The sequence below is a fragment of the Gouania willdenowi genome, chromosome 16 (genome assembly GCF_900634775.1).
Source record: "Gouania willdenowi chromosome 16, fGouWil2.1, whole genome shotgun sequence".
Lineage (NCBI taxonomy): Eukaryota > Metazoa > Chordata > Actinopteri > Blenniiformes > Gobiesocidae > Gouania > Gouania willdenowi.
The window spans coordinates 29,452,694-29,478,909 of NC_041059.1; the positions used below are offsets into that span (position 1 = coordinate 29,452,694).

The 26,216-nt window shown below is 38.9% G+C and overlaps 2 protein-coding genes across 3 annotated transcripts; both read right to left on the bottom strand.

Annotated features, from left to right (window-relative positions):
* Positions 1-1,121: 1,121 nt before the first annotated feature.
* Positions 1,122-9,196, bottom strand: LOC114477911 (fucolectin-5-like). Its single transcript, XM_028470600.1, has 5 exons — positions 9,077-9,196; positions 3,727-3,834; positions 3,385-3,664; positions 3,168-3,307; positions 1,122-1,565 (listed from the first exon to the last, which is right to left on the bottom strand). The coding sequence occupies exons 2-5, from the start codon at positions 3,812-3,814 to the stop codon at positions 1,210-1,212; spliced, it is 864 nt and encodes a 287-aa protein (XP_028326401.1). The 5' UTR covers positions 3,815-3,834; positions 9,077-9,196; the 3' UTR covers positions 1,122-1,209.
* On the bottom strand, positions 9,164-26,216 carry zhx1 (zinc fingers and homeoboxes 1). Of its 2 annotated transcripts, XR_003675781.1 has the most exons (8): positions 26,003-26,216; positions 23,825-24,282; positions 22,308-22,511; positions 19,608-19,823; positions 19,288-19,452; positions 16,066-17,241; positions 12,930-13,533; positions 9,164-9,291 (listed from the first exon to the last, which is right to left on the bottom strand). XR_003675781.1 is itself a non-coding variant. In XM_028470599.1 (7 exons), exons 1-7 carry the CDS (start codon positions 26,214-26,216, stop codon positions 13,261-13,263), a joined length of 2,706 nt encoding a protein of 901 aa, XP_028326400.1. In that variant the 3' UTR covers positions 12,269-13,260. The 2 variants fall into 2 exon arrangements, 1 of the variants encoding a protein (XP_028326400.1); XM_028470599.1 differs by lacking the exon at positions 9,164-9,291 and having other exon boundaries at positions 12,269-13,533.

The following is a 26,216-nucleotide window of genomic DNA, read 5'->3' on the forward strand; positions in this document are numbered from 1 at the left end:
TGAAAAGAACAAGACAATAGTTTACGTAATAAATATAATATTTGAACAAAGTGTGTTAATGTCCTTCAGCTGTTACTGAAACTAAGACAAGCTCAGTGTGGAATGACTGTTTTACTAAAGGACGAAAAGATTTGATTTGTCAGAGTCAATTTTTAAAAAGCTGTTTCTAATAACTTTTCTGTAGACCAGGGGCGTCAAACTCATTCGAATTCAAGGGCCAAATACAAAACAGTTCGACTACAAGTGGGCCTCAGGTTTTAGGCAGGAAAACAAACTATTTTAACATTATTGTGCCCAAGTTTGCACTTCCAGTTATAAATTAGACATAAAGTATGGAAGGCATCAACAATATCTATGCAATAAGTGGCAGATACTTAAATGTCCTTTGATTTATTTTTGACCAATTTGTATTTAAGGGGATTTTGTGTAGTAATCGAAGAAAAATTAGAGGATTTTGGGAAAAAATGCAGTTTTTTTCAGCAACAATTTACAAGTGCATTAGTTGCTAATTTACACAATAGTTTATTTTTTCTCTGTTATTGTCATTTTCTCCTGCGGGCCGAATCAGATGCTCTGAAAGATAGGATTTGGTTCCCGGGCCTTGAGTTTGACACGTGCTGAGACCAGGGGTTCTCAACTAATCTCACCTTGGGACCCACATTTTGCCACGGTCATTAAATCTTGACCCACTTTTTTTTTTTTTTAGAATTTAACCAACCACATGTTTTTTTTAAAAAAATATAACCTATGTATTTCCCTGTGCAACATGCATTTCACAGCATGCCTGTCAAAAGAAAAGTTTCTTTCAAAATAAAAGACAAGTCCAGCATGAGAGATAAAGTTTTTTTTTTTTTCTTTTTTTGACTTGCTGTTTGCGACCCACACAGTACAGGTCCGTGACCCACTTTTGGGTCTCGACCCACCAGTTGATAATTGCTGCTGTAGACAATAGGACAGACTGAGGCTGGAGACAATACGAGAATGTTTATTATCAATTTTTTTTAAAATTAGGAATAAACTAAGAATGGCTTGAAATAAAGTTAATAAATGAAGCAAAATAATAAAAAGTAATTAAGCATGTAAAGCATGGAACAGAAAACAAAGTAAACTAAACTAAATAAAACAAACAAATAAACAAAAATGTGATTTATTTTTCATGTAAAAAACATGCGTGATAAATGATGTGTGCGTTAGTTAAAGAACCAGTCGTCAGCCTGTTGCTCCAGTTGCACAGATGAAGTAAAACTCCTCGTAGTCCAACTTTTCAAACCAGTGGTGCTCCTCTCTGGTTTCCATGGCACCACTGATGTTACACTCCTCTTCAGGCTCTTCGTCCCATTGATCAAAGTCCACAGTGTGATCATCCACCCAGAACCAGAAGTTCAGGGTGCAGGTGTAGTGGAGTCCCAGCCAAACCAGTGTGCTGTTGGTCTTCCTGGCCTCCAGTTCAGCCCAGGCCTGGTCCTGCTGGTCCAGGATGGAGGCCAGATCTGTGTGCTCCTCTCTGCAGTGGAACAAGGCTTCCTCCCACTTCTTCTTCTTCTCAACCAGAACAAACGGAGAAGCTGTGTGTGAAACAAACACCAGTGCAATAATACCTGCTTATTTGAATATTTAAATATCAAACAGGAAAACGAACCCCAAGGAAGTCGTAATATGCAAAAGTTATGTGACACACCTTTTGTGTGTTTCCAGGATCCATTTCTTCAAGATAAAAACACAAATTTGATTTTTCAAAAAGATGACAGTATCTATTGTTTTTAAGGGGATAGCAGCTAAAAGGCCCAGGCTCAGGTTTTGGCATGACTAGTAGTACTAGTTAAGCTTTAAGCTTTCACTAGTAACATTTAAGTCTACTACTAGTAGTACTGGTGAACATTTTCCAATCTTGGTCTTTTTACTTCAAAGCTGTGAGTTTTTACACGTATCATATTTTAAATCTACTGGTAATACTAATATACAATTATCTACAGTAGTAGGTGATTTTACTAGTAAAACAACATTTTACTAATTTTACTAATACTACTAGTACACTTAAAATCTACCTAGTGGTACTATTAGACTGTTTTTAGTCAACTAGTAGTACTTGTAAAGCCAAAACATTGACTAGTAGGGCTGGGCAATGTGGACCAAAACGTGAATGTCGTTATTTTTTTTTCTCAAAATGGCGATATATGATATAAATCTCAATATATTTGTTACTGAATAAAGTCTGACCACAAGACAATTCTGGGTTAAATTTGCTGATGCAAAATGCCACACAGACACATTTACTAACAAACAGCTGCACAATGTGTGCTACGTTTGGCTTTTTTTTTTTCCTTATAAGGGACAGCACGTGTGAGTGAGTTCTGTAGTGTGGCTTGTTTAGGGGAAGTTCTGGGTGAGGATGCACTCAGTAATCCATCTAACTGTGCTTTTCATGCTGTTTTGAGAAGAATCAAAAGCAACAATTCCTAAAACAAGTATTTTAATGCAAAATAAACTATAAAATAAAAAAATATATATCGTTATAGGCGATATTGTAATTTTCTATATTGCCAGAATAGAAAACTCCATACTGTATATCTTGCATCTTGATATATTGCCCAGGCCTAAGAACTATGAAATGAGGAAGGATGGATTATGAGTACATGTAGTCTGAGCACTACTAGAGCTTATGATAGATATCAGATTTATGCTCAAATGGTTTTCTATGTAGATGAAGAAGCACCAAATCATGTCAATAACAATAATAATAATTTACCACATTTGTAGATTTACCTCGTGGGTTCAGGTTGGACAGTTTTATTTCTTTAATAAATCAAATCTATTTAAATCATCTATGTCAAGCACTGTTGGCAGTGGTTATCCGTACGGTTGCCGTATCTATATACCGACGTTCTCTCTGTACGCAGCGCCCCTATTTGGCCAGTTTAGGTCACATGACTAAACCTAAGACTAAATCTAGCCCAACCCCTAAACCCTAAAAATTGTTGCAATCTTGGGTTATAACCTAAACCTAACCCTAAACTTAAACCTAACTCTAAACCTAAACCTAACCTAAGACGCAATGTACTTGTACTTCGGTAACCGTACCAATAGCACTGGAGGTTGTCCATGTGGCAACCTTATAAATAGACACTTCCAACATTGTTTAGTGGGTTTTTTCATCATTAATCTGTTACCTTTCACGGTGCCTGTAATGTTGACTTCACACAGGATCAGAAACCTGGTCCCTGGTACAGTGATGGTGATGTAACGCCCTGACACTCCTGAGTCAAAGCTGTGCAGGCTCATATAGTTTTCATTGCTGATGTTTTTAACACTGAAAACAAGAGTTAGAGTTAGAGTGGTGACAGGCTGAGGATCATCCTCTACTTCCAGTAAAGATGAGCACGTTACAGTGGGTTGGCTGTGCCGTTGTTCTTCCTAGAGTTCCCCACGTGGATCCTCCCATCAGTCATATCAACATGGGGATGGCCAGAATAGGAAAAGGTAATGGAGGAGATGTCGTAGACACCCAGTAGGTCGATTCTCCACCAGGAGTTTAGGAGTTTCATAGTGTGAGCACAGGTGGACCGGTCTCCATCCATAGCTCGATGTGAGGAGTACAAGGTCCCAGTGGAGTAGTAATTTGACGACTGACGTGTTTCCCCTCGCAGACTCTCACCACTGATCAGAGCTTGTGATGAAGAGGAATCAATCATATGAAGAACAATGTCTGCATCAGAATCACATACTCACACATCAAAGAGGTGAAGAGCACAGTCCACACCATCATCATCATCCTCCTCACGAGAGAAGCTCCAAATATCATCTGGTTACACATCATTTTTGTTTCTGCTCCTCATTCTGCACAAATTTGCATCAGTAAACATTCACCTGTGAACAGCACATCTATTCATGTTACGCACGCACGCGCACACAGCTGCTTTGTTTCCTTTCACCAAGTGTCGTCAGGGTTGGGGTCAATTACATTTTTCAGTTACAATTACGTTTTCAATTACCCATGTTCAATTACAATTCAATTATGATTACAGTAACCAGCATTTTTTTTCAATTACAAAATTTTTCTATTCTCAGAAAGTCAATTACTATTACGTTCCCAATTACAAAAGGTCCATTACAATCAATCACAATTAGTGAACCTGAAATAAATAACCTCATAAAAGTCATCTTTCCTCTTGTGTTAGCTCTCTGTTAGCGTCTCTTATGATAACTGGTCCTAAATCAGCTGTAAAATACACTAAAAACAAATATCTGTGTCTAATTTTTTCAATGAAAAATATGTTTTAATATATTGGTGCAGACATCTGAGCCTTTTTTGTGTTAGTATACCCCTGGATTTAAATGTTTATAAAAATGTGAAAAAGCTTGATATGAAACATATTTTAATAATTAACTACATGTGTAAAACTGTACATAGAACTGTAACATGGTTCCCCAGTTATGCGTTATATTAGAATTAAATTCATGGCAATTACAATTACTAAATACATTATCTAAACTCAATTACTACATCAACACATTTTTAATATTAATAACATATTTTAATATCATAATTGTAATGCATTAACAATTACGCAATTACAATTATGATGAATTATTGAATGTTGAATAAAATCCACTATGACTTAAATAGCTCTGCTTTGGCCTAGGGCTGCACAATTAACCCAATTTTAATCGTGATAATCTGATCGTCTGCAATATTTAGATTTAAAATACGGGCTCTGCACCATAATAGTGTATTTATTCAGTTAGCCTTTGAAACATTTTAAATAAAATAAATATAATTCAATTTTAAAGCTTAATTTTGCACTGTTATCTGTACACCTAGTGCATTAAAAACAGCCTTTTCCCTAATATGATAAATAATTGATTATAATTGTTATTGCAATATTGATCAAAATAATCGTGCAGCCTACATACTTCCCTCTCAGTGTTAAGCCACTTTAATCAGAAACAGAAAAATAATCATTTATTTTGTTTGTGTGTGAGAGTCAGTGAGAGTGACAACGTGATAAAATGGTTTCAACACATACCCATTTATTAAGGCAGAGCACACAGGTGTTCTCACATGATCTGTGTCTATGAAACCAAGCAGAAACCTCACAGGAGAGCAAAGGGTCAGACACGAGTCTGAAAAATGTAACATGGGAACCGAAGCAGCGACGGACGGACGGACGGACAACGGATCAGAGAAGACTGTAAACCAGTTTGGACGCACTGTAGTATCTTACAATTCTGAGCACGCGTGGTTTCTTGAACTGAATCGCAGAGTGGAAACGTCTGAATCTCTGAATGCACTAACAAACATTCAAGCCAAGAATAACTACCAAGAACAAGTGAGAACCCTACAGCAAAAGGATAGCGATGGGACGGATGACGAGGAACTACTACATTAACTACTCAGGTCACGTTAGCGCCTATAGCTCTACTGCACAAGGTTAACTGGGATACATGACGAGTGCTGCATATACAGTCACACCTCAGAGAACACTGAAACATTCAGACTTTAAAGCATCTTAAAGGATGTAAAAATACATGCAACACAAACTAAGAACATCAGGAGAAAAGCTGATGGTGAAGTTATTGTGTTTAAAGATTAAGAACAAACGTTAAAGTAGAGCAGGTCTGGTCCTGGAGAGTCCCTGTCCTGCATGTTTCACATCTGATCGTACAGGCTCACTTGTTTTTAGATTCAGGTGTGTTGAAGCAGCGAGGCGACTAAAACATGCAGGACAGTACGGAGGAGGATTAGGGCCAATTTTGATGGAGAAAATAATTTTGGTTTGTGGCTACTGAGTGGCCAGTTTATGATGGAGACTGTTGTTGTATATGGTGAATTGGCCCTAGTCAGTTTCCGTAGATTTGACTTTATTAACGAACCTTGGACGTTTATCACAATATTGTATTTTGAGGTTATTTTTTCACTTTAATCTCGACATTTCAACTTTATTCTTGATTTTCCCAAAAATGTCTCCATCAAAATTGGCCCTAATCCTCTTCCGTAAGGTTAGGGGCTTTAAATTAATGAATAAATTACCTACAGATGGAAACAGTCATTGATATTGACAGATTTTAAAGTTATTAATAAAAATGTTTCTGATGTTGCTGATCGCCCTTTGATGCTTCCTTTGAAGTTTGCTTGACTTCCATGTGATAGTGCCAGCGAGATTCATTTTCTCTTCTTTTTGAATAGTTTGTTAGGTTGAGGTTTCATTTATTCAAACAAGGTTTTTCAGGAAATCTTTATCTCCTGACATGTTTCGACTGCCAGTCGTCATCTGAGGAGTTCTTGATAAACTTCAAAGGAACCATCAAAGGCGATCAGCAGAGCTCCTCTGACGAAGACTGGCAGTTGACAGTCGAAACATGTCAGGAGATAAAAATCTCCTGAAAAACCTTGTCTGAATGAACAAAACCTCAACTTAACATACTGTATGATCAAAGTGGCTGCTGTCAGCGGATGATTTATTCAAGGGAAGAAGAAATTGGACTGGTTGATAAAACAAATACCATATTTTTCGGACTATAAGGCGCACTTAAAATCCTTTACTTTTTTCAGAAATCGAAAGTGCGCCTTATAATCAGGTGCGCCTTATGTATGACATTAATATGTCAAAATGCTTTAGTACAACTTTGGTAAACTATGAAGCTGCACTGCTTGATGGATATTTGTAGCTTTAGGGCTACCGTAGTCAGGCGCCTCGTGGAGTGATATGTACCTGTACTGTGGGTGAAGCATAAGCAAGACCGTCTCCATAGAAACCCCTTTAGTTTGACTATATACACAAAAATATAAAGTGCATAGAAATAAAAATGTGACAAAGAGCAACACATTTAATGCTGAAGGATTTTCAGCTGTATATAAACCAAACCGCTGCACTTGACCAAAATATGGAAAACCTGCCTATTCTACTGAGGTGTGACTTTATGTTTTCCATTCAAAGTATTAAAAATAGCCAGTTAGGCAAACACTGACTACACTCTAAAACTGACTCTACATTCAAAACACTCGTCCACTGTAAACACTGTATGAGTGTGTGTTACTAACTGACGACAGGGCAGCGCCTGTAGATAAGAACGTATAAAAGCGGCAGCAGAGGAGCTCACAGGAAAACACTGTGAGGTGAGACATGTGGTCAGAGTGAAGCCCAACCTGTGGAGACGCACACACACATACACACGCATATACACACACACACAGCTCAGAGATCACAGAGGGGCTGTCGGGGTGCAGCAGCACTTTGGGTGATCACATAGTTCCATGAAAGTGACGCTTTGCAGTAGGTGAGCCTTAAACAAACAGTGTGGCATTGGTGAAGGATGCCTTTAAAAAAACAAACAAACAAACAGGTCCAACTGGTTACAGTCAACTTGGTCATGGTTAGATCTCTAGCTGGTTAGCACAGGTTAGGCTTTAACTCTGCCAAGTAGCCTACACCCACCTCCTAATACTGTATGTACAAAAATGAGGTGATTCTAAAACCCAGAAACATCCGGAAACATCCCAGAGAGAGTAAAAGCGTCCCTGTACTGCTGCACAGGCTGTAAAAACACCAAGTTGATTATTGTACCAGTTGTTAGAGCTACTATCTTAACCAGGGAGCAACTATTTATTCCTGGTTATTGTTTTCCTGAGTTTAATAGGGCTTTATTTACCGGCAATTCATTCCTATTGCTCGGAAACACATAGACACCAGTTGTGGTTTTCTTATTTGTTTTTTTTATAATTATTTACAATGTTACCTCATTGAGATGAGCCTACGTATATGTTCATAACAGGAGCTATGCACAATAGGGCTGGGCGATATGGATCAAAATTCATGTCTTGATATTTTTTCTCAAAAATGGCGATTTACGACGTAAATCTCGATCATTTTAATTCAAATAAAGTCGTACCAGAAAGACAAATCAGGGATACATTTGCTGAAGCAAAATGCCACAAAGGCTGAAACATCATCACGGTGCTTTAAGATGAAACAAAATAAAAGATAAGCTTGTGTGTGTATCACAAACATGGTCCTCTAGTGGCCCCAAAAGTAAATGCACTAAATGATAGCAAAAACTACACAAAACTACTACAAAGATGCACAAATACAGAAAGAAATACAGAAAAGAACGACAAAAGACACAAAAGGGGGAAAATACACAATGGGACAACAAAAATCCAAGAACAACATACATACCAAAAAAATACACAAAACGACATTCAAAATTACCAAAAAATACACAAATGTACAACAAACATACATAGGACAACAAAATACACAAAAGGAGGGGAAAAAAATACACAACGGGACTTGGACATTTATTAACAAATAGCTGCACACTATGTGCAGCTATTTGGTTTTTTCTCCTCTAAGGGACAGCACGTGTGAGTGAGTTCTGTAGTGTGGCGTGTTTAGGGGAGGGTCTGGGTTAAAACACACTTTGTTTTTCATACTGCTCTGAGAACTCGTGACTCCTAAAACAAGTATTTTAATACAAAATAAGCTATAAAATATATCGATATAGGCGATATTGTAATTTTCTATATCGCCAAAAAGTGAAAACGCGATATATCTTGAGTCTTGATATATTGCGCAGCCCTAATGCACAATAATAAAATAATATTTATCAAGTTGTAAATATGCAGTAGGAACTACTCGCAGGTAAATAAAGCCCAATAAAACTCTAGTAGATAGTAGCTCTAACAACCAGTACAATGATAAACTTGGTGATTTTACAGCCTGTGCAGCAGTACGGGGCAAAATTTATCCCGTCTCCGGTAGCCTATGTCTCCAAAAAGTTTCCGGATGTTTGCGGGTTTTAGTATCACTCTCGTCGCTGCCAGTTATTGCATGCACTGTCAGAGGAAAAAGGAACACTTGTAAAATGTGAGCAGGCACATAAGAGCTGCACACCTCCATCGGTCCTACGCATGTCCGTTTGAGAGTTAAAGGTGCTGCTAAACATCAAGTGTGACAGAAATGGTCTGATTGTGAAGACCACCAGGGTTAGACTGGAGTGGGTCAGACATGTTGGAGCATCAGCACATGCAGCACCGCTTCAAACAAGCGTCACCAGCCGTGTAGGCACAGAGGTTTACCTGCTGAAACAGTGTCCATTCATCGTGATGCCATACAAATCTCAAAGCAGGTTTTTGGTAGAAGTCCACCACTGTCCATCACATCGGGTCCTTCCTTTCACAATAAAAGACAACTCCTCATTTTCACATCATGTCTCAGTCCTGTGACCACGCCCTCTAAGATGAGCTTTTCTCAGAAAGTGCACGTCACAGGCGTGTGATCACTCCGTCAATCACTGTGGAGAGCAACACACACTTTCAAATAAAACAATTAGGGCTCCATTTGTGCAATTCAATAAAGCCGTTGGTGGCTGATTGTTGGAGAGATTAGAGCCACTAACATGACAGAGTTCAGGGACACTGATAAATATTCTCCATTCAAAGGCAAAAAAGTGGTTCAAACAAAACAGGTTTGATGTCTCACAGCCATTTCATGGTTCTGTATGAGACTAAGGTGCCCAATCAGGATTTAGTCCACACCCAACACAAGTGGACAAAGTGCATTTCTATTATTAAAAACAAATTAACAAAGGAAAACTGAAGTGAATATTAAGTATAAGTGCTTTGATTTTTCTTTTTAATGTGCAGATTGGATTAAATGCATGATTTCAAACACTTTTAAAGCGAGCCCTGACTATGAAGACTTTAGATGCATAAAAACGACAAAAGAAAAAGTATCCCCATTATCTAAAACAGGGCTGTTAAACTCATTTTAGTTCAGGGTTTGGATCTCATAGGTCTGAACCAGACAAATCCACATTTTGCTCTTGTTTGCGCTTCCAATTTCTCTATATGTGTCTCAGTATATTATATATCAGTCCTTTAAAAAGACTTCAATGTAAGGCAATGATTCACGGACAGCCTCCAAAAGCTTGACATCAAAATTATCGGTGAATGAATGAATTTTGTGGGATTATAGTATTTGCTAGAAAATGCAGTTTTGGAAATAATCTAGAATTTGTGAATAAAAACTACTGCAGTCATATGGAATGAGCAGAGAAAAATTGCAAGCACGCACAATGTCTAAAGAGTGAAAATGCTGCATAAAGAGACTCTCCTGCTGGGGTGAACACTGGGATCCACTGGGGGGTATTTCATCAAACCCAGCTCAGGGTTTAACCTGAGAGTAAGGCTCAGTTAAACCGTGTTCTAACTGGAAAGGTTGTTTCATCAAAGAGAAAACACCTTAGTTGCCACAGTAACAGTGCGTTGTGCAAGCCTGCTCCCAGTGAGGTTTAAGCATCGGGCTTGGTTCACCTACTGCAGACGCACTCATATGAAACCACATCATCATTTTGAAAGACATGATTTTGTGGTGCTTGTGATCTACAAAAAAGGAGGCAAAAAGGCTTTCTTTCTACATTTTCTCACCATCTACGGCTATAATGCGGTATTTTAAAAAAGAGATTAAACAGAATATCATGTTAAATAATGATTTTAAATAGATACAAATGATGACAGAATCAATGACTTAAAATGTGTTTAATGTGTACCGTATTTTTAACAATATGATCACAGTCTTCATGTGTTTTAAACCATCAGTAATAGACATAATGATATTTAAGGATATGTGTGTGTCCATTGGTTCCTGTCCATTTATTCCATATCCAGAGATTAATAATGAGAAAGCTCTAAAGATACAGAGAGGGAGAGGCTGTTAATGCATGGACTGAGCCAAGCACTAAGGCTCCCCAATGCCAGAATCAATAAACACGATCGCTTTGCCAAAAGGTCAGCAGTGCGCACGGAGCGAGCATCAACAATCAAGTGTCATAAATGACACATTAATTAATTGTGAAATACTGCATCGTCTTTTTTAAACGCCGACAGGTGCTAAAAACTTATAAAACTCACATGATCAGGTGTGTGATCACATGCTTCAGTTGTTCTCAATGACAAATTGACTAAATAATACCAACGTTAACCCTTTACTACTTTTAAAATGTTCAAACCACAAGAACCTTCTTAAACATCTGTCCTTTTTTTTCTTCTTCTCGCCGCTAAGTAACAGATCACATCCTGTTGGTCTCAGCAGTGGTTTCTATTGGCTGTTTAATCAGAGTAAAAGCTGCAGTGCATGCGCCTTCATGTCTCTAATCATTAAATCTGTGATCGATCTCGTTGGTCTTCTGAGAGAGGTGAACTTGAGCTGTCACTATCAGCTGGCTTGGCTCAGACGGCGAGTTTCAAGCTGAGAGCAGTTTGACGAAATGAGGAAAGCCAGCGTGGCCACTGACAGCTTGGTTAAACCAGGTTTAAACCATAGGCCTGGCTCTTTAAAAAAACTTGGATGAAATACCCCCTGGTGTCATGGCCAAGAAAACATTATTCAAGCTACTCAAGAGTCAATTGCATTGTAAACAACAGGGGTGAATTACTACTAAATTCATATTTTAACATTTGAAAAGAATAAAGACGTAGCCACCAGGGCTTTAAATTAGCACCCGCCAAATGCGGGTAACAATGTACTTTGGTGGGTAGCATTGTAGTGTTACTAGCCATTTTGGCTGGTGAAGAATGAAACAAATACCACTGCGTCTGTTTGAATTGGCTGAATAAACGATGCTGCATCATTGTTGCCAGATTGGGCTTTTTTCCAACAAGAAATTTGAGGGTTTGTGTGTGTGTTGAGACTTTAAAATGTAATGTGTATCTGGCAACACCGCTGGTTGTACTAATCCTACATTTTCCGAGAACACTATGTTGTGACGTGTCATTCAACTATTGGCTACGTGCTTACGTTAGCGTGACTGTTTTGGTTTGTGATCGGAAGAGTCATGATGATGTAAAATTAGTTAGGAAAAAACTAACAAACGTGGAGATATTTATCGGGTGTTGAAAAACCTAAACTGCAAAAAAGGAAGGCTGCTGCTGACAGGGGATAAAAGTGCATCTGAAAAGAAGTTAGTACTTGATTACTTGTATTTTTTTCGAACTTCAAACAGTGTTCCAGGGATCCCATTTTTATCTGAGTTGAGTTTGTTTTTTTAAGTTATGAGAACATACTTTATAAAAGGTTCACTTCTCCAACACACCCAAACTTCCACATTGCACCTTTTAGACATTGTTACAACATTGTTTTTAAATGAAATCTTTATATTTTTACCATTTTAATGTATTTCTGTAATCAACTAAATTAAAAACGATTTAAAAAAAAAAACACGAACGCTTAAATCTATTCTGTGGCTCATAATGTAGTTTATTTTTGCTGGAAATAAAATTGACTGGTTGAAAATCTGGTTGGCTGGTAACTTTAAGAATCTACTAACCATGCTGGCTGGTGATCTAAAAAGTTAATTTAAAGCCCCGGTAGCCACACTAATAATAATAATAATACGTCTTCATGGTCAGGATTCCCTTAAAGTACCATTTTTCAGTGAGGAGGAGCAATGATGTGGTGCTGATTGATCCCCATTGTAACAGCATGGTTCCATCACTGAGCAACAAACTGCACCACACATTCAACACAACAGTCTCTCACACTGTCTGAATCTAAACGGCTTCTGTGAAAAGCAGGGCCCGACACATGATCCTGTGCTCAGATTAATAGCAGTGCAACTCAAACAAAGGGAAGACTTCAGTACACATCCTGTTGTTTTTAAACGGATCACGGTACGTTTCATACTGTTTCGTTTAACTCCTGCTCCTAACTTCTCCATCTTAAACATCAGTATTTCATCTCAACAGAGATTTAGTTAACAACCCACTTATGACATGATTTTAGAGCACCTTTTTAGAAAGAAACTGATGAGTGCTAATGTGCGCAGTTAGCTCAGGACAAGATTAAAAACATTCATAACACTGAAAAGAGAACATAGCCCTGTGCTTATAATAAACATGTAACATTATGTGGGGGAAAAAAAAGCTTCCTCACCAGCTTCTTTAAAGCAAGCAAAGAGTGCAATGAGGGGGCGTCGCCCCGGCTGTCATCCTGCAGCAGGCCCAAAACATCAAAGATTCCAAAAAGCCTCGACGCAGGTTTCAATGCATTTTTAGCACATAGTTGTCCTTCTCTTGGCAATGTGACAAATGGCAGCTTCAAACCATGTCAGGTACCAGAAATGCAAGTGAGCTAAAGCTAGTAGTCCGTTTCTCATTGAAAAGATTGAGAAAATGTGTGTGTAAAAAAAAAAAAAAGAAGGTGTAAAACCACGTGTCCTAAAAGACTGGAAAACCAGGTTCTCTGTGGGACAATCGTCCTCACTTTAATCCTCAGACACAGACAGAGACTTCCTCACGCTTCGAGACGGCTCCCAAACCTCGCTGTCGTCGCTTTCCCCATCATCCTCCTCGTCTTCATCATCATCATCGTCGTCGTCTTCATCGTCCATCCCTGTGCCCTGTGGCTCAATAGTGGCTGATGATTGTTCCCCCTGGGCCTCCATGGCCCTGCCCGTGGCCTCGGGGTCTCCGTCTGCACTGAAAGGGTCCAATCCCTCGTCCAAGCGTCGTTGAACCTCAGCAAACCATTCCCTGACCTTTGGACACATGGAGACACACTGTTTCAAATGTGCACACACTTTAACACACACACACATCAGTTAATGAAGGATTACATATTCATTAAAATATGTCAAGTGTGCTGCTGTATAAAGTCTGCAACAATGGCCACATTTAGGTACAAGGTAATAAATAAACTAAGTTCAACATCAATATCCATTAAAGTACAGCACATATGTTGAATGAGATTTATTCTTCTATTTATATGTTTATTTTTAGATTGAAAACAGCTAAAGGTTTTTGTTTTTTTTCTCCTTTTCCCTAATCACCATGTCCTCGAGATTTGGAGTTGTATGAATTTAAAGGTGCAGTCTGCAATGTTGGAAGTTAGCAAGATTTGAGCTAGCAAGACCTCCTCTAAACTCCGATCCCTCCTTCCCATCCCGTATGCCCCCGTCAGGGCTCCGTCCAAAGCCATGCCCACGTAAGCTTGGAGATGCATAGAACTGGGAGCCGACTCAACAAATTTAGCACGTTTTGGAGTGTGTATGCGAGGAGAGGGGAGGGACAAAGGGGGGGCGACGGCAGGATTGACATGTAGGCATCTGATTGGTTCTTTCCATTCAGAGCGGATGGCAGGGATTGGTCAGTTTCTATGGGATTGCAGCTGCTGCAGAGGTCTGACTCTATTGGTTTGTTTTTCTGAATACATAATGTATTGACTACTCTCAGAATGGAAGGATCATTTCACCTCATCTAACAAAAAGTGATTCTGAACAGGATTCCACACTATATCTTGAAGTTTTTTTTCCACTGGGCACCCCATTTTAACTTTTTTAAACTATATTAAAAAATATATAAAAAATAACCTAAATAAATCCAATAATAACAAAAAATATAATTGAAGTGCAAAATAACCACTAATTTAACATCAACAGAGAATTCTACTTACTGACCATACAGCAAATCTGCAACACTTAAAAACATTTGTCACAATGTTTCAGCGAAGATATACATTTATAGATTAATTTAATGCTAAAACGTTATCAAAGTGCAACAGTATTTAACTATCTACATCTGATATATGTATTTATCTTTTTGAGTTTGAATCCTGGAAAGTAAATCAGATTTACGAGAGCTCATGAGGGCACCTCACATGCGGACTACCTGGCGCTCACGGGCACCATGATGTTGATGACCTCTGGCTTAGAATCATTGTCGATAAACTAGGAATGTGCGATATTTTATCGTTTATGATTTATCGTCAAAAACATTCTCACCGCTAAGAATATGTCATCCCACGATATGAACGATAAATTCCCATGTCAGAAAGTAGTGAGGGCCACGGGCCATTTGTCCTTCAATTTAGCTAAGAACGTCCCAAAAAAACGTGTTTGTTGTCAACTTATTATTCTCTGGAGCGGAACGTTGTTTACGGAAGCTCTGACGTGCACCACCCCCACCACACACCGCCGTCTGTGTGTGAGGTGCTCGTCTCAGCTACCTGAAGCTACCGTGCTGCATCATGGACCGCGACTTGGTTAAAACCAGACAACCATCCAACAAAGTGAACCGATTCAAGTTCCTCCGTCAGATCCACCCAAAGTTACGCAAACACGGGGACAGAGATGAACCTGTAGCAACGATTATGAACTGGAAACTCAACTAAAGCTAACTATGCTAAGGTAACACACCAACACACAGACTGGGCTAAGAGCTAATGCTAACCACTCCAAATAAGGAACAAACCAAGTAAAAAGAACACGTCTTACTGTCATAAAGCCACAAAGAGCCACCGACTTGTTTATGGTCAGATTTAACACTTTACTATGGGAGGATAAAAACTAACATGTAATACATTGTGTGAAATAAATGCTAGCATAAATAATAATGTCACTATTCATCCGTCCCAATTTGTGAAACGCAATATTTTTTAATTATATTTCACGTGTTCACAGACAAAGCTGGTCCCATTAGACTAATGTAACTATTGAGATTATTACACCTAAATATACTGAATTATTAAATCATCAGCTTGATCTGGTTTAATTATAGGAAATCAGAAATTTATTTATCAATCATAACTTGATTCAGCAACAGTAAAAACACTAATGGAGTTATTTTTGCTTTTCATGTGCTTTTTTTTTTAGAAAATAATTTTATTTCAAACGAGGAAATAAATGAATTACATACAATAACACTAATAGAGTGATCCACATGCACAAATATATTCCATAAAATATCAGCTCATGAACTCTTTGAGTCAGCAGATATTGTAGCCTTTTTAAATGTGTCTAATGTTGATGTGATGTTGATTATTTGTGTTTGTAAGGAACCTGTTTACACTGTTGTGAATTTTTTTATTTATAGTTTTTATTTATCGAGATTTTTATCGTTATCGTGATAAATACCAGAAATGTCAATATCGCCCATCCTTACTATAAACACAAACAAAGTGGTGTGAAACCTGATTTGTGTCTTTTTCTACATTAAACAATGAACACTATTAAAGCTTTAAGAGACTCTTCTGCAGTGGTAACTCTCTTTAGGCTACAATACACACTTCTCACCTGCTCGTAGCTCATGTTGGTCTTGTGGACCAACTCATCCAGGTCCTGTTCATTGAGAAAGTGGTGCCGCAGGTAGTATTCCTTCAGAATGTCCCTTCCACCCTTAAATTTCTTGGATGGAGGTGCTCTGTCCATGTCCGTGATGGAGGCAGACCTCCTGGGCTGCTTCCTGGTTCGGGATCGGCCCCACCCACGGTTTCGTCCGCGCCTTTTTTTCCCCATTTTGCTGCCTCCTCCATTTGGTCCTTCGACGTTGCCACTCTGGTACTGAAAGAACCACTTCAGGTTTCCATTCTTCCAGGAGTAACGGGAGTCTCCAAACCAGCTGACAATGTAGGAACGTGGAAGGCCGCTCTCCTCGGCCAGCTGATCGTACTCCTCAGGTGAAGGCCACTGACTCCGCACAAAGGCACTTTTAAGAATATGGAGCTGCTCCGGAGTCTTTTTGCATTTATCTTTGCCGGCCAGCTGCTTACTGCGGTTTCCTGGAGGAGTTTGACAGCCCTTACGAGACGTGCAGGCAGAAGAGTCTCCATTCCCTACTTTTTCTCCTCCCTTCGCACCTTCTGCTTCCGTCTTTACTCCCTCAGATGAATCCGGGGAGTCCGTGCTGACTGAAGACATTTTTCGTCTCTCTGTAAACCAGGCATCAATCTCTCTCCGGGTCAGTTTAGTCTCTGTCCTTAGACGGTTCACCTCGTCGTCTGATGGGGTGCTGCTTTTCTCAAAACTCTCCTCCAGAACCACCAGCTGCTCCGGGGTCTTCTCCTTGAACTTCTGCAGCGTAAAGTCCGGGAACGGGTTCCAGGTTTTGGGACGGGTCTCCTTCTCCTTCAAAGGAGGTGTTCGTGGTGGATTGGGAGAGGTGGGAGTCTCATCGCTAGAGTCGATGATGATGGTGGAGCTTGTAGTACTGCTACAAAGTCCTGCACCTTTCACCCCTCCATCATGGAAAACAATGACGTGGCTGTTCTTGGAGTTGCGTTGGTTGTATCTGGTGTCACTGAACCATTTTTTGATCTCCCCCTTCGTTAGGTTGGTGACGGTCATCAAACGAGCGATTTCTGCATCGGTTACAAAGTGGTTTTTCAGGTAACTGGCTTTCAGCTCTGCCAGCTGCTCTTTGGATTTCTTAGGTCTCATGTTGAATGTGTCAGCGCTCAGCGCCGAGTTCTCCTTGTACACAACAAAAAGTTCACAATGAATCAAAAATGTTTGCCAGGAATGACAATAAACCAATTTAAAGTACACAATGTAAGGCTTCAAAAACAAACACACAATGAATATTATGGTATGTTCTCTTTAAAGTGGAATAGAAACACACCAACAAACTCCTGTGAAATTCACTTATGTGCATTAACACAAGTAGGGTATATATTTCATTTATAAGTACAGATCTATAAATTACTCAGCATACAAACTCTTTACTGCAGTTTGACATCACAGTTTGGATTTCCTTATTACCCAGCATTCCCTCATTATTTTGGCAGTTTTACGAGTTCATAGGTATATTGTTCTTCTACAACCTTACAACATTAGGAAACCTGCTCCAGTCCACGGATGTTTTAATGTCCTCAATATCCTCTGCAGCAGGGAACTTTTTGGCTGATCAGCTGTTCAGCCTGCTAGCTTAGCTTAGCAGCTTGTTTGTTTGTGTATGCAAGTCTCCACTTGGCCAGGACAGTCAAACTGCAAATGTTTTCATCAATATTTATCAGTCAAGAGTGGTTTTTCTTTGCACTTGTTGAGGTGTGCGTGTTGCTGGCCACGTTGTTATGTTTGTTTACAGACGTCACACAGACGTAATGAATAAATGGTGGATTGCATACTCAAAAAACACAATTTTCAAAAGACCGACATTGCATTCATTAAAGAGGAACTAAACCCCACAACTGTTGAATGATCCTAGTCCAACTTTTAACATTTTAGTAAAAGTATTTTTAATTTGCGTATTTAGTTGTAAAATGTAGGCGTGACTGGCCTCTAAGGTTTGAACGCCGGCTATTACAATTTAATTTTGCTAGTGGCTGAGAGGGATTATTGTGACCAATGCGCATCACCAACTGTCACTGTTGGCCCCGCCCTCCTATAAAAGCTGAGAGGAGGGAGGAGTGTTTCCTCTAATCACAGCTCTCGGTGAGCAATGATTGACAGCCTCTATGAGGAACCCCATGCTCCGTGCATTCCTGCTGTGATGTTTTTCACTCTGTGCTTCTATAAAGAGCAGATTCTGGTCTAATCAGAGGGTTCATCAAGATTTGTGTGTATTTACAGGCACATAGTGTGTGTATCCCAGTCTGCATCTGTGTGTACGCAAACGTGCGTGTAAGTCTCGCTGCTGTGTGTGTCTTTATGTGTGTGTGAGGCCGCATTGTTCTGAGGCTCATAGGGGGAGTAGATCAGGGACTGTTTGTGAGTAATATAGCATCTGTGGGCAGTGTGTGCTTATGCTTGTGAGCTGTGTATTATGTGTAGTAGTTGAGCAGGCAGCGGTCTGCCACTGCCAGCACTGACCGGCTGCCTTACTGGGCGTGTCTTACTGAGTCAGGAGCCCCGCCCATAATCAAGGCATTTTTTTGAATTTCCCCCCTAGTGGCAGGTCAGCAGAAAGTAGGGGTTTAGTTACTCTTAAAAACAAAACACTCACTATTGTAATGCAAATATTGTCTATAGTAACCCGTCAGTGTACTGTACCGTTATTGCCCCTATCGTTGTGTTGTATGTTGCAAAATAAAATAAACAACAACAAAAGACACTAAACTAACAAAACATAAAAGTTTTATTGCCATGGGATTTTGGATAAAGGATTGGATCGAATATTAAAAATAGGTTGTTCAAAACTAAAATCGGATTCTGAGATCGGATTAGATCGAGTAATCCAATCTTAGTTTTAATCCGGACCAAACCCTCAGTATGTGTTGTTCAAATCTAGGATTTGGTCAACTCTGATCCATAAAATCAGGAGTATTCTGATCCCAGCAGCATGTTGGATTCAGGCTGGGTTTCGATTTGAACAACTGGCATAAAATTATGATGGATTATGTGATCCTGAATAGTAAAAAAAGGGATTTAAAAATCAGATTACACATTTTGAACAACTGGCCCCAAATGATCAAAATGTATCCATTAGTCAATGTGTTTCACTTCCCCTTTAAATCAATTGTCCGTATATGAACAAAGCATGTTTAATTCAGCTGTGAGAGCAGAAGTGTGAGGGCCCACCTGTTGGGAGAGGGAAGGGGGTTGGACGGTGGTGCCTCGTTTCAGTTCACTGTTTGCTGGTGTAGACTGGGAGGACACTCTGCTGGAAGTCTGGGACTGATTGGGTAACCCTGCCACTGTCAGGGTAATGGGACTAGTCACTGGAATGTTCCCACCTGTACCGACCTGCACGTGAACAGACAAACGACAAGGATGTTTAGTAATTAATCGTGTTCATGTGAGCCTCTGAATTGATTAAAGGCATTAATGAAAGTGTGTAGGATTTGTTCTGTGTCTCTGCTCTATGTGGACTGGACGTACCATGTCCCGTCTCTTCCTACCTGTGTAAACACCAGACCAGGCTGGCCCACAATCTGGCAGGTCTGTAGGATGGACTGCAGGCTGTTAGCAGCAGCTGACAGTTGGTGAGCAGGTATGACGGTGATGGTCTGAGGCACTGTGTGCACCGTGCCATTAAACTGCTTCCTCCTCGCCTCCTCCACTTCCTCTGGAGTCCAGCTGACACCGTGCTTAAGTCGTTGGGCTGAGAACCAAACCTGCAGAGTGACTTTCATTATAATGCTTGAAAACTTCCAACAGTGATGTTTTCATTAGCCTTTTACAGTCTTAAATAATTTCCATTCTACATCGATTGTTAGGAACCTCAGAGGGTCCACAAGCCACAAGTTAAAATGTTTAGTTATTGACCAAAACCTGTTATGATGTATTTCTAAAAAGTGCATAATTTCTGCCTACACCAGTAAACAGTTAAAGACCAAACGTTCCCAATACCTGAATTTTGGGCTGATATAAAACCCAAGATTAATATGATCCCAATTAAATCCATGTACCGTTCAATTTCGTTTATTCCGTTTTAAAACCAAATCAAAATAACAAATAAAGGATGTGGTTATTTTGTTTTACTGACTTCCAGAACCAGACAAGCAGCGTTTTTCTGCTTTTAAATTAAATGTGTTTGTGTGATATTTGGATATGGGTGGATTTTTAAACCAGAACAAAAAAGGAGCAACACATAAGTCCCATTGCTGATGAACTGGTGAATTGAAATGTTATTAATATATACACAAATCAAAAAAAAAAGGATGTTATGTAAAACATGCACATGATAGTGATTAAAGGAACCAGAGGTGGTGTAATGAATCTACTGGTGCGCCTCGTTTCTTGTGAACAACTTCCGTCTGCGTTGACGGCTGCCGTTAGTGGCTAGCAATATTATAACGTGCAAAAAATATACTTTTTTCTTACGCATTTTTCCTTTTTTTTTTGCCATCAGTGTGAGGTGGACAACATGCTACGAGTGAATTTTACCAAATGAGAAAAAGTCCATCTGTGGGTCCTCTCTGTGTGGTGAGATTAAAACATGAAGTTCTTGTCCTTAATTTCCCGTAAATATCCAAATATCACTCAAACAGAATATTTCATTTAAAAAAAAAAAAAAAAACGTTGCTTGTCTGGTTTTTTAATTTTCTGTATTACTGTTTTGGTTTTAAGTCAGTAAAACAAAATAACCGCACTGTTTATTTGCTATTTTGATTTGGTTTTAAAATGGAACAACCAAAGTAGGAAGGATACACGGATTCAATGAGCATGTACATTTTTATTTTCCTGAGCAGTAACATCCATGACCTCCAGGATCCAACTTCAAATGTGAATGCATATACATATATGATGTATAGAATGTGAAATGTGAGTAGTAACTTTATTTAATGCACAGGTTGTTCTGGGAAAAATGCACTTCAGTAAGCGCTCAAAGGTGAATTGTAATACCATTTTATTATTATTATTATTAATAATAATAATAATAATAATATCAATAATTAATAAACAAGATCAAATTACTTGAATCTATAAACTTGATATTTGACCAACATCCTACTATGTACTAAATAATAATAATAACAATAACAACAATAACAATAATAACAATAACAATAATAACAATATTGCATTGGATTTTAGATAGTGCTTTATCATAGATACTCAAAGCGCTTTACAGAATTAAGGCATTACAGCAGAAGAGAGATAGGAACTAATCACTGGTAAAAAGCCCAGTAAAACTCTGGAAAAGAGTCACCAGGAATAAATATTTGCTCCCTGGTTAAGATAGTAGCTCTAACAACTGGTAAAATGATAAATTGGTGAAATTATAGTCTGTGAATGCAGTATGGGGATGCATTTACTCCGCCTCCGGGTCCTAGTGCCAGCCGCTCAGTGAAGCCTGTTCGGTTTACCGAGGTCCGTGTGTGTTTGACAAGACCGTGTTTTGAAAGTCTGCATGTTTATGCTTCCGTCCATCCACTCTTTTCATTATATCCATGTCTTTTAAGGCTCTTATTAAATAGTGTCGCCTGGAGTCCGGGCCACCGCCATCTTGGATTACGTCGTCACCAGCACCTCATTGATGCAAGTCGCTTAAGTGCAGAATGACCCAAATAACTGTAAAGAGGTCTTACATTAGTCTATTTTCTTTTTAATGTGGTGTTTTTTTTGTGGCTTTAGACTCCAAATACACGTATGTAAATAATACCTTCCCTACAATATAAACAGTTCACAATATAACTATTTTTTATAGTTTATGTTTCCACTGTATCCAGAATAATAATAATCTTTCTCAACAAGAACTGGTGATTGATTTGTCACATGACTGCTCTAGGGTTTGAGTTTTATTTTGTTTCACATCTACCTGGGCTGCAGCTCTTTGTTTTTAGACTGCTGCCAACTTGTTTGTAGTGTTATTTCAGCAAGTTTCAGTTTTACAGTTACAGTTGGGGATCTTTGTAATTGAATACCCTAGTTACAGTATAGCAACCAAATTAAACTGAATCAACTAAGTGAATTAATAAAAATGGCCTGTGTAAAATTAAAAAATTCTCCTGTGAAATCTGTGACCTGTTGACCCTATCTATTAGGACATTGAATGAGTAATACTGGTGCATTGCAAACATAAACTACATGTGATATAAAGTAGATTAGTACCATAGTTGATGAAGAACTCAGTCGCCAGGTGCTTTTTGCCTCACCTTGATCTGTTCCTCTGTGAACTGTGTTCTTGCTGCGAGGCTGCTGATCTCGGCTGTGGACGGGTAAGGAAACTTCTTGTATGTGTTGCCCAGCAGGGGGTTGGTGTCCATGGTGGCACTGTAGGAAGGGATGCTGCTCAGAGGAATCAGAAGCTGGGGCTGTGCTGTGGCTGAACACTGTTGGGCCTGGAACGCAGAGAGTACCTACAGTAAAAGGGGAGGGGCCAAAGGGAGAGATTAATGTGTTTGAGCTTAGATTTTCATCTGTACTTTCCCTTTATATATACTGTATATACATATGTATGGGTCAAAATCGTATAAGGATTTTTACTGCATGATATTTCAAAAAATGGGCATCATCGGACAAAGTTTGCATGAATATTATGATAGAGGTAAAAATAGAAATAATTAAATAAATTTCACACAGGACTATACAACACTTTTGGAAATCGTGACAAACCGGCAGTAAATTATTTGAAAAGATTTAGTCATTTTAAAGAGAATTGCACCACGTGATATGTTGTCACTTACTGCATTAACAGAATAAATTACAGATTAAATGTGTTCCTTTTAATTCAAAGTGAGTGTATATGTAGTAGAGGTACTACATACTGTATATGGTATCTTTTTTACATGTATTTAAACTTTTTTTAACAGAAAATGTAGGTGTATATGGATGTAAATATACAGTATACATTTAATAATGGAATCAAAATATTTTATTTATGAGCCTGTTTCAAACAAAGGATTACATTTCTCGTTACTGTTGCTATGGACACGGGATAGAGGTCAAAGGAAAGATCTGGGGTAGGTGAGAGTGGGGTAAGATTAACCATTTTTCATATTTAGGATGACTACATCAAGGCAATCATAGTTTTGTTGCTAACTAATATATCTACATATATTTCAGCATGTTGTGCATCCCCCCAAACAAACATAACTGTTTGGAAAATATAGCATGTCCAAAAAAAGTCTCGTGGCACAACATACCCCGTGTATGGGGTATGTTGATCATAGGAGCAGGAGAAATTAAGCCATATTATTTTATAATATTTAAAACATATAGGCTACAGTCAAAATACACTTAAGTCTATCGAATGAGCTCAACTTACCCCAGAGCTGCCATTTTGACTTTATTAGTCCCCACAGCTAAAATGGTACACTTTTATGCTAAGTGTATTACCTAAGGTTGTAGTTAATAGATACCACAATTATGTATAAAACAAATTTAAAATGATCTATTTGAATCCAAAACAATTATGATGAAAAATGTCTAACCACTTCGCCCACGTGGTTCTTACCTTCACAGACTCCATGAAATAATACCTTCCTCCTAAATATGTGGTCACATGATCAACGGTTTTTTTTTTTTTACCATTTCCAAGTAACAAGGGGTGGCTCAACTTCCCCCCACTCTCCCCTACTTCTGACATGTAGATAGGTTACAATTATGATAAAAGGCTAAATGGGTTTCACAACAAAAAGGTTGTAAAACAGTGATGTGTTGAACACTGTACCTGTGCAAATCCAGCAGGTAGAACTGTGGGGTTGAGGATGGACGACTTCCTCTGTTGTTCTAATGGTGAGCCCACCAGCATCCCTCCCCCTGCCAGCTTCATGGTGTCATGAAGCAGCATGTCCACAGACGTCAGTGGCGCTTCGATGGGCTCCTGTTCTCCTCCCAACTCGCCCTCGTCCCCCACACTGAAACCCTCCGCTGCCTCCTCACATGATTTCAGAGACACAGCAATCCTCTTGGGCTCTGACTTGGTCTTCAGCCTCATGATGGGGGTCTTGCTCATTGAAATGGCAGTAACTGCAGAGAGATCTGCTCCGGCGTCCTCAGACGAGCTGCACTGCTCCTCCTGGGGGGGCCGGCTGCCACTCACATCCTCAGAAGGGCTTGTAGTGCTGCTTTTGAGCGAGGATGGAGGAGGTACTTCACATTCCTCAACAGGAGCTGCACAGGCCTCATCTACAGTTCATTATACAGAAGAATGTTTATTGAAATCCCCGTTATGTAACTGACATCAGGTCAGATTCACATCACAGTGCACTGATGCTGTGCGATATGCAGATATATAACACAGTACGGGATAAAAACATCTACCATACGATATAACCCTCTATATCGTTTATATCGCTAATTTAATGTATGTGGTCTTGGTCCCACTCTGTAGCTAAAATATCATGAAGCAGGCTAATCTAGGTGAAACGCTGCTTTTTTCGGCCAGATTGGGTCCCCCGGAGCGAACAGAATCATCAATTAGTCTGGTTACAAACTGTGTTACTACAGCCAATATGACTCTTCCAAGCAAAAAAGCTGTAAACGTGTCTCACAAATGCAAGTGTTAATGTATCTCTTGCTGCTCTAGAAGGACTTTTACAGAATATAAAAGTAAGTGGCCATTATTATTGGTTTTAGCGCCTATTGGTGACATTTCCACTAAGGCTGAACGATTAATTGCATAATTGTATTTGTGATATTATCGCAATAGCATAAAACGCAATTTCCTAATCGCAAAGGCTGCAATTTATTAATTTCTTTTTTTGTGCTGTCTTGTCCTGTCCTGTTAAATTCAGAGAGTGTTTAAGAAGTGCAGTTCACATGTTTATATGTTTCATGAAACGTGAAGTTAGTGAAATATGTTGAAGAGGTAAAGCCACAGATTTGTTTGCTTTATTGTTGTTGTCTGTGTTTTAAAATGTATATTTTATATTTATTTAAAGTTTAAATAAATATGAAATAGTTTATTATGAAACAGATTGATGTATTGCTTGTGTTCATTGAATAATACATGACAAGAGGCCCTCGCATAATAAATCGCAATATTGAGGATAAAAATCTCAATTAGATTATTTTCCAAAATTGTTCAGCACTAATTTCCTCATAAAAATTTACAAATCAGAACATGTGACAACAGTATGTGTAGTGTCAGTGCCTGATCCTTTCAGATCCTTTCAACGCATGCGCGTAGGATACGTCACTTCCTTCACTCACAATATTTACAACAGAGCTCCTGGGATGTGATAAGAATGGAAACCGACCATACAACGTTTGTTAAATATTTTGATAGTACACATGTAAATATGTGACTTTCTGTGGTGTTTTTAATTGTTCATTTAAAAAAAAAAAAAATGGAACAACCACAGAAAGACAATATATAGAAAAATGGATCAAAACAATACACAACATGGGCAATCAAAAACTAAACAGAAAATAAAATAAAAACCAAAACAAATCGGAATTCACTCAAAACATAAATTTCTAATTCTTTTTTTTAAATAGCAGGGTATCAACCTTTTAAATAGTACAAAAACTGCTGTAAAGTAGGCCGAGCGGATGTAGGCACGTTTCGCGCTTGCATTGAAAGGATCCGAAATGATCAGGCCCATGAAAGGATTGGGCACTGACATGTAGCAAAAGTCAGGAATATTCCTTCATTGAGAAGATTCTTAAAGGATAAGTACCATTTATTTTAAGACGTTTTTTTGTTTTATTTTTTATATACAATAAATGTATAATGAATAGCAATTTTCCATTCATTTCATGCAATTTTAAGGAAGAAATACTGTATTGGGATATAAACTATTGTCGGGATATAAATTGTTCTCCATATCGCACAGAACTACAGTGCACTTCAGATGTCCGAGTATAGTTCACTCTATTCTACGCACATCAAAGTGAGTCTCACCTGTGTGTGCGGGAGCAGAAACAACCACCACAGCCTCATCAAGCTCCTGAGATGTAGACCCATCCTCTGATCCCTTCTTCTCCTTTTCCTCCTCCTCCTCTTCCCCTGCTGCCTTTTCCTTCACCCTGTCTGCTGTCTCATTCACTTCCTCCTGCTCCATCACATGCGAGGGCAGCACCATGCAGGGGACGGTGGATTTTCGGCGGCTGGACAT

Coding starts and splice junctions, on each gene's coding strand:
- LOC114477911 (XM_028470600.1), bottom strand. CDS start 3,814: ATGATGTGTAACCAGATGATATTTGGAGCTTCTCTCGTGAGGAGGATG. Junction 3,308..3,384: donor AACGGCACAGCCAACCCACT/GTAACGTGCTCA, acceptor TCTTGTTTTCAG/TGTTAAAAACATCAGCAATG. Junction 1,566..3,167: donor CATTACAGGCACCGTGAAAG/GTAACAGATTAA, acceptor TTTCACACACAG/CTTCTCCGTTTGTTCTGGTT.
- zhx1 (XM_028470599.1), bottom strand. CDS start 26,216: ATGTCCAGCCGCCGAAAATCCACCGTCCCCTGCATGGTGCTGCCCTCG. Junction 19,453..19,607: donor CTGGTCTGGTGTTTACACAG/GTAGGAAGAGAC, acceptor GTTCACGTGCAG/GTCGGTACAGGTGGGAACAT. Junction 17,242..19,287: donor CCCCTTCCCTCTCCCAACAG/GTGGGCCCTCAC, acceptor GTTGTGTACAAG/GAGAACTCGGCGCTGAGCGC.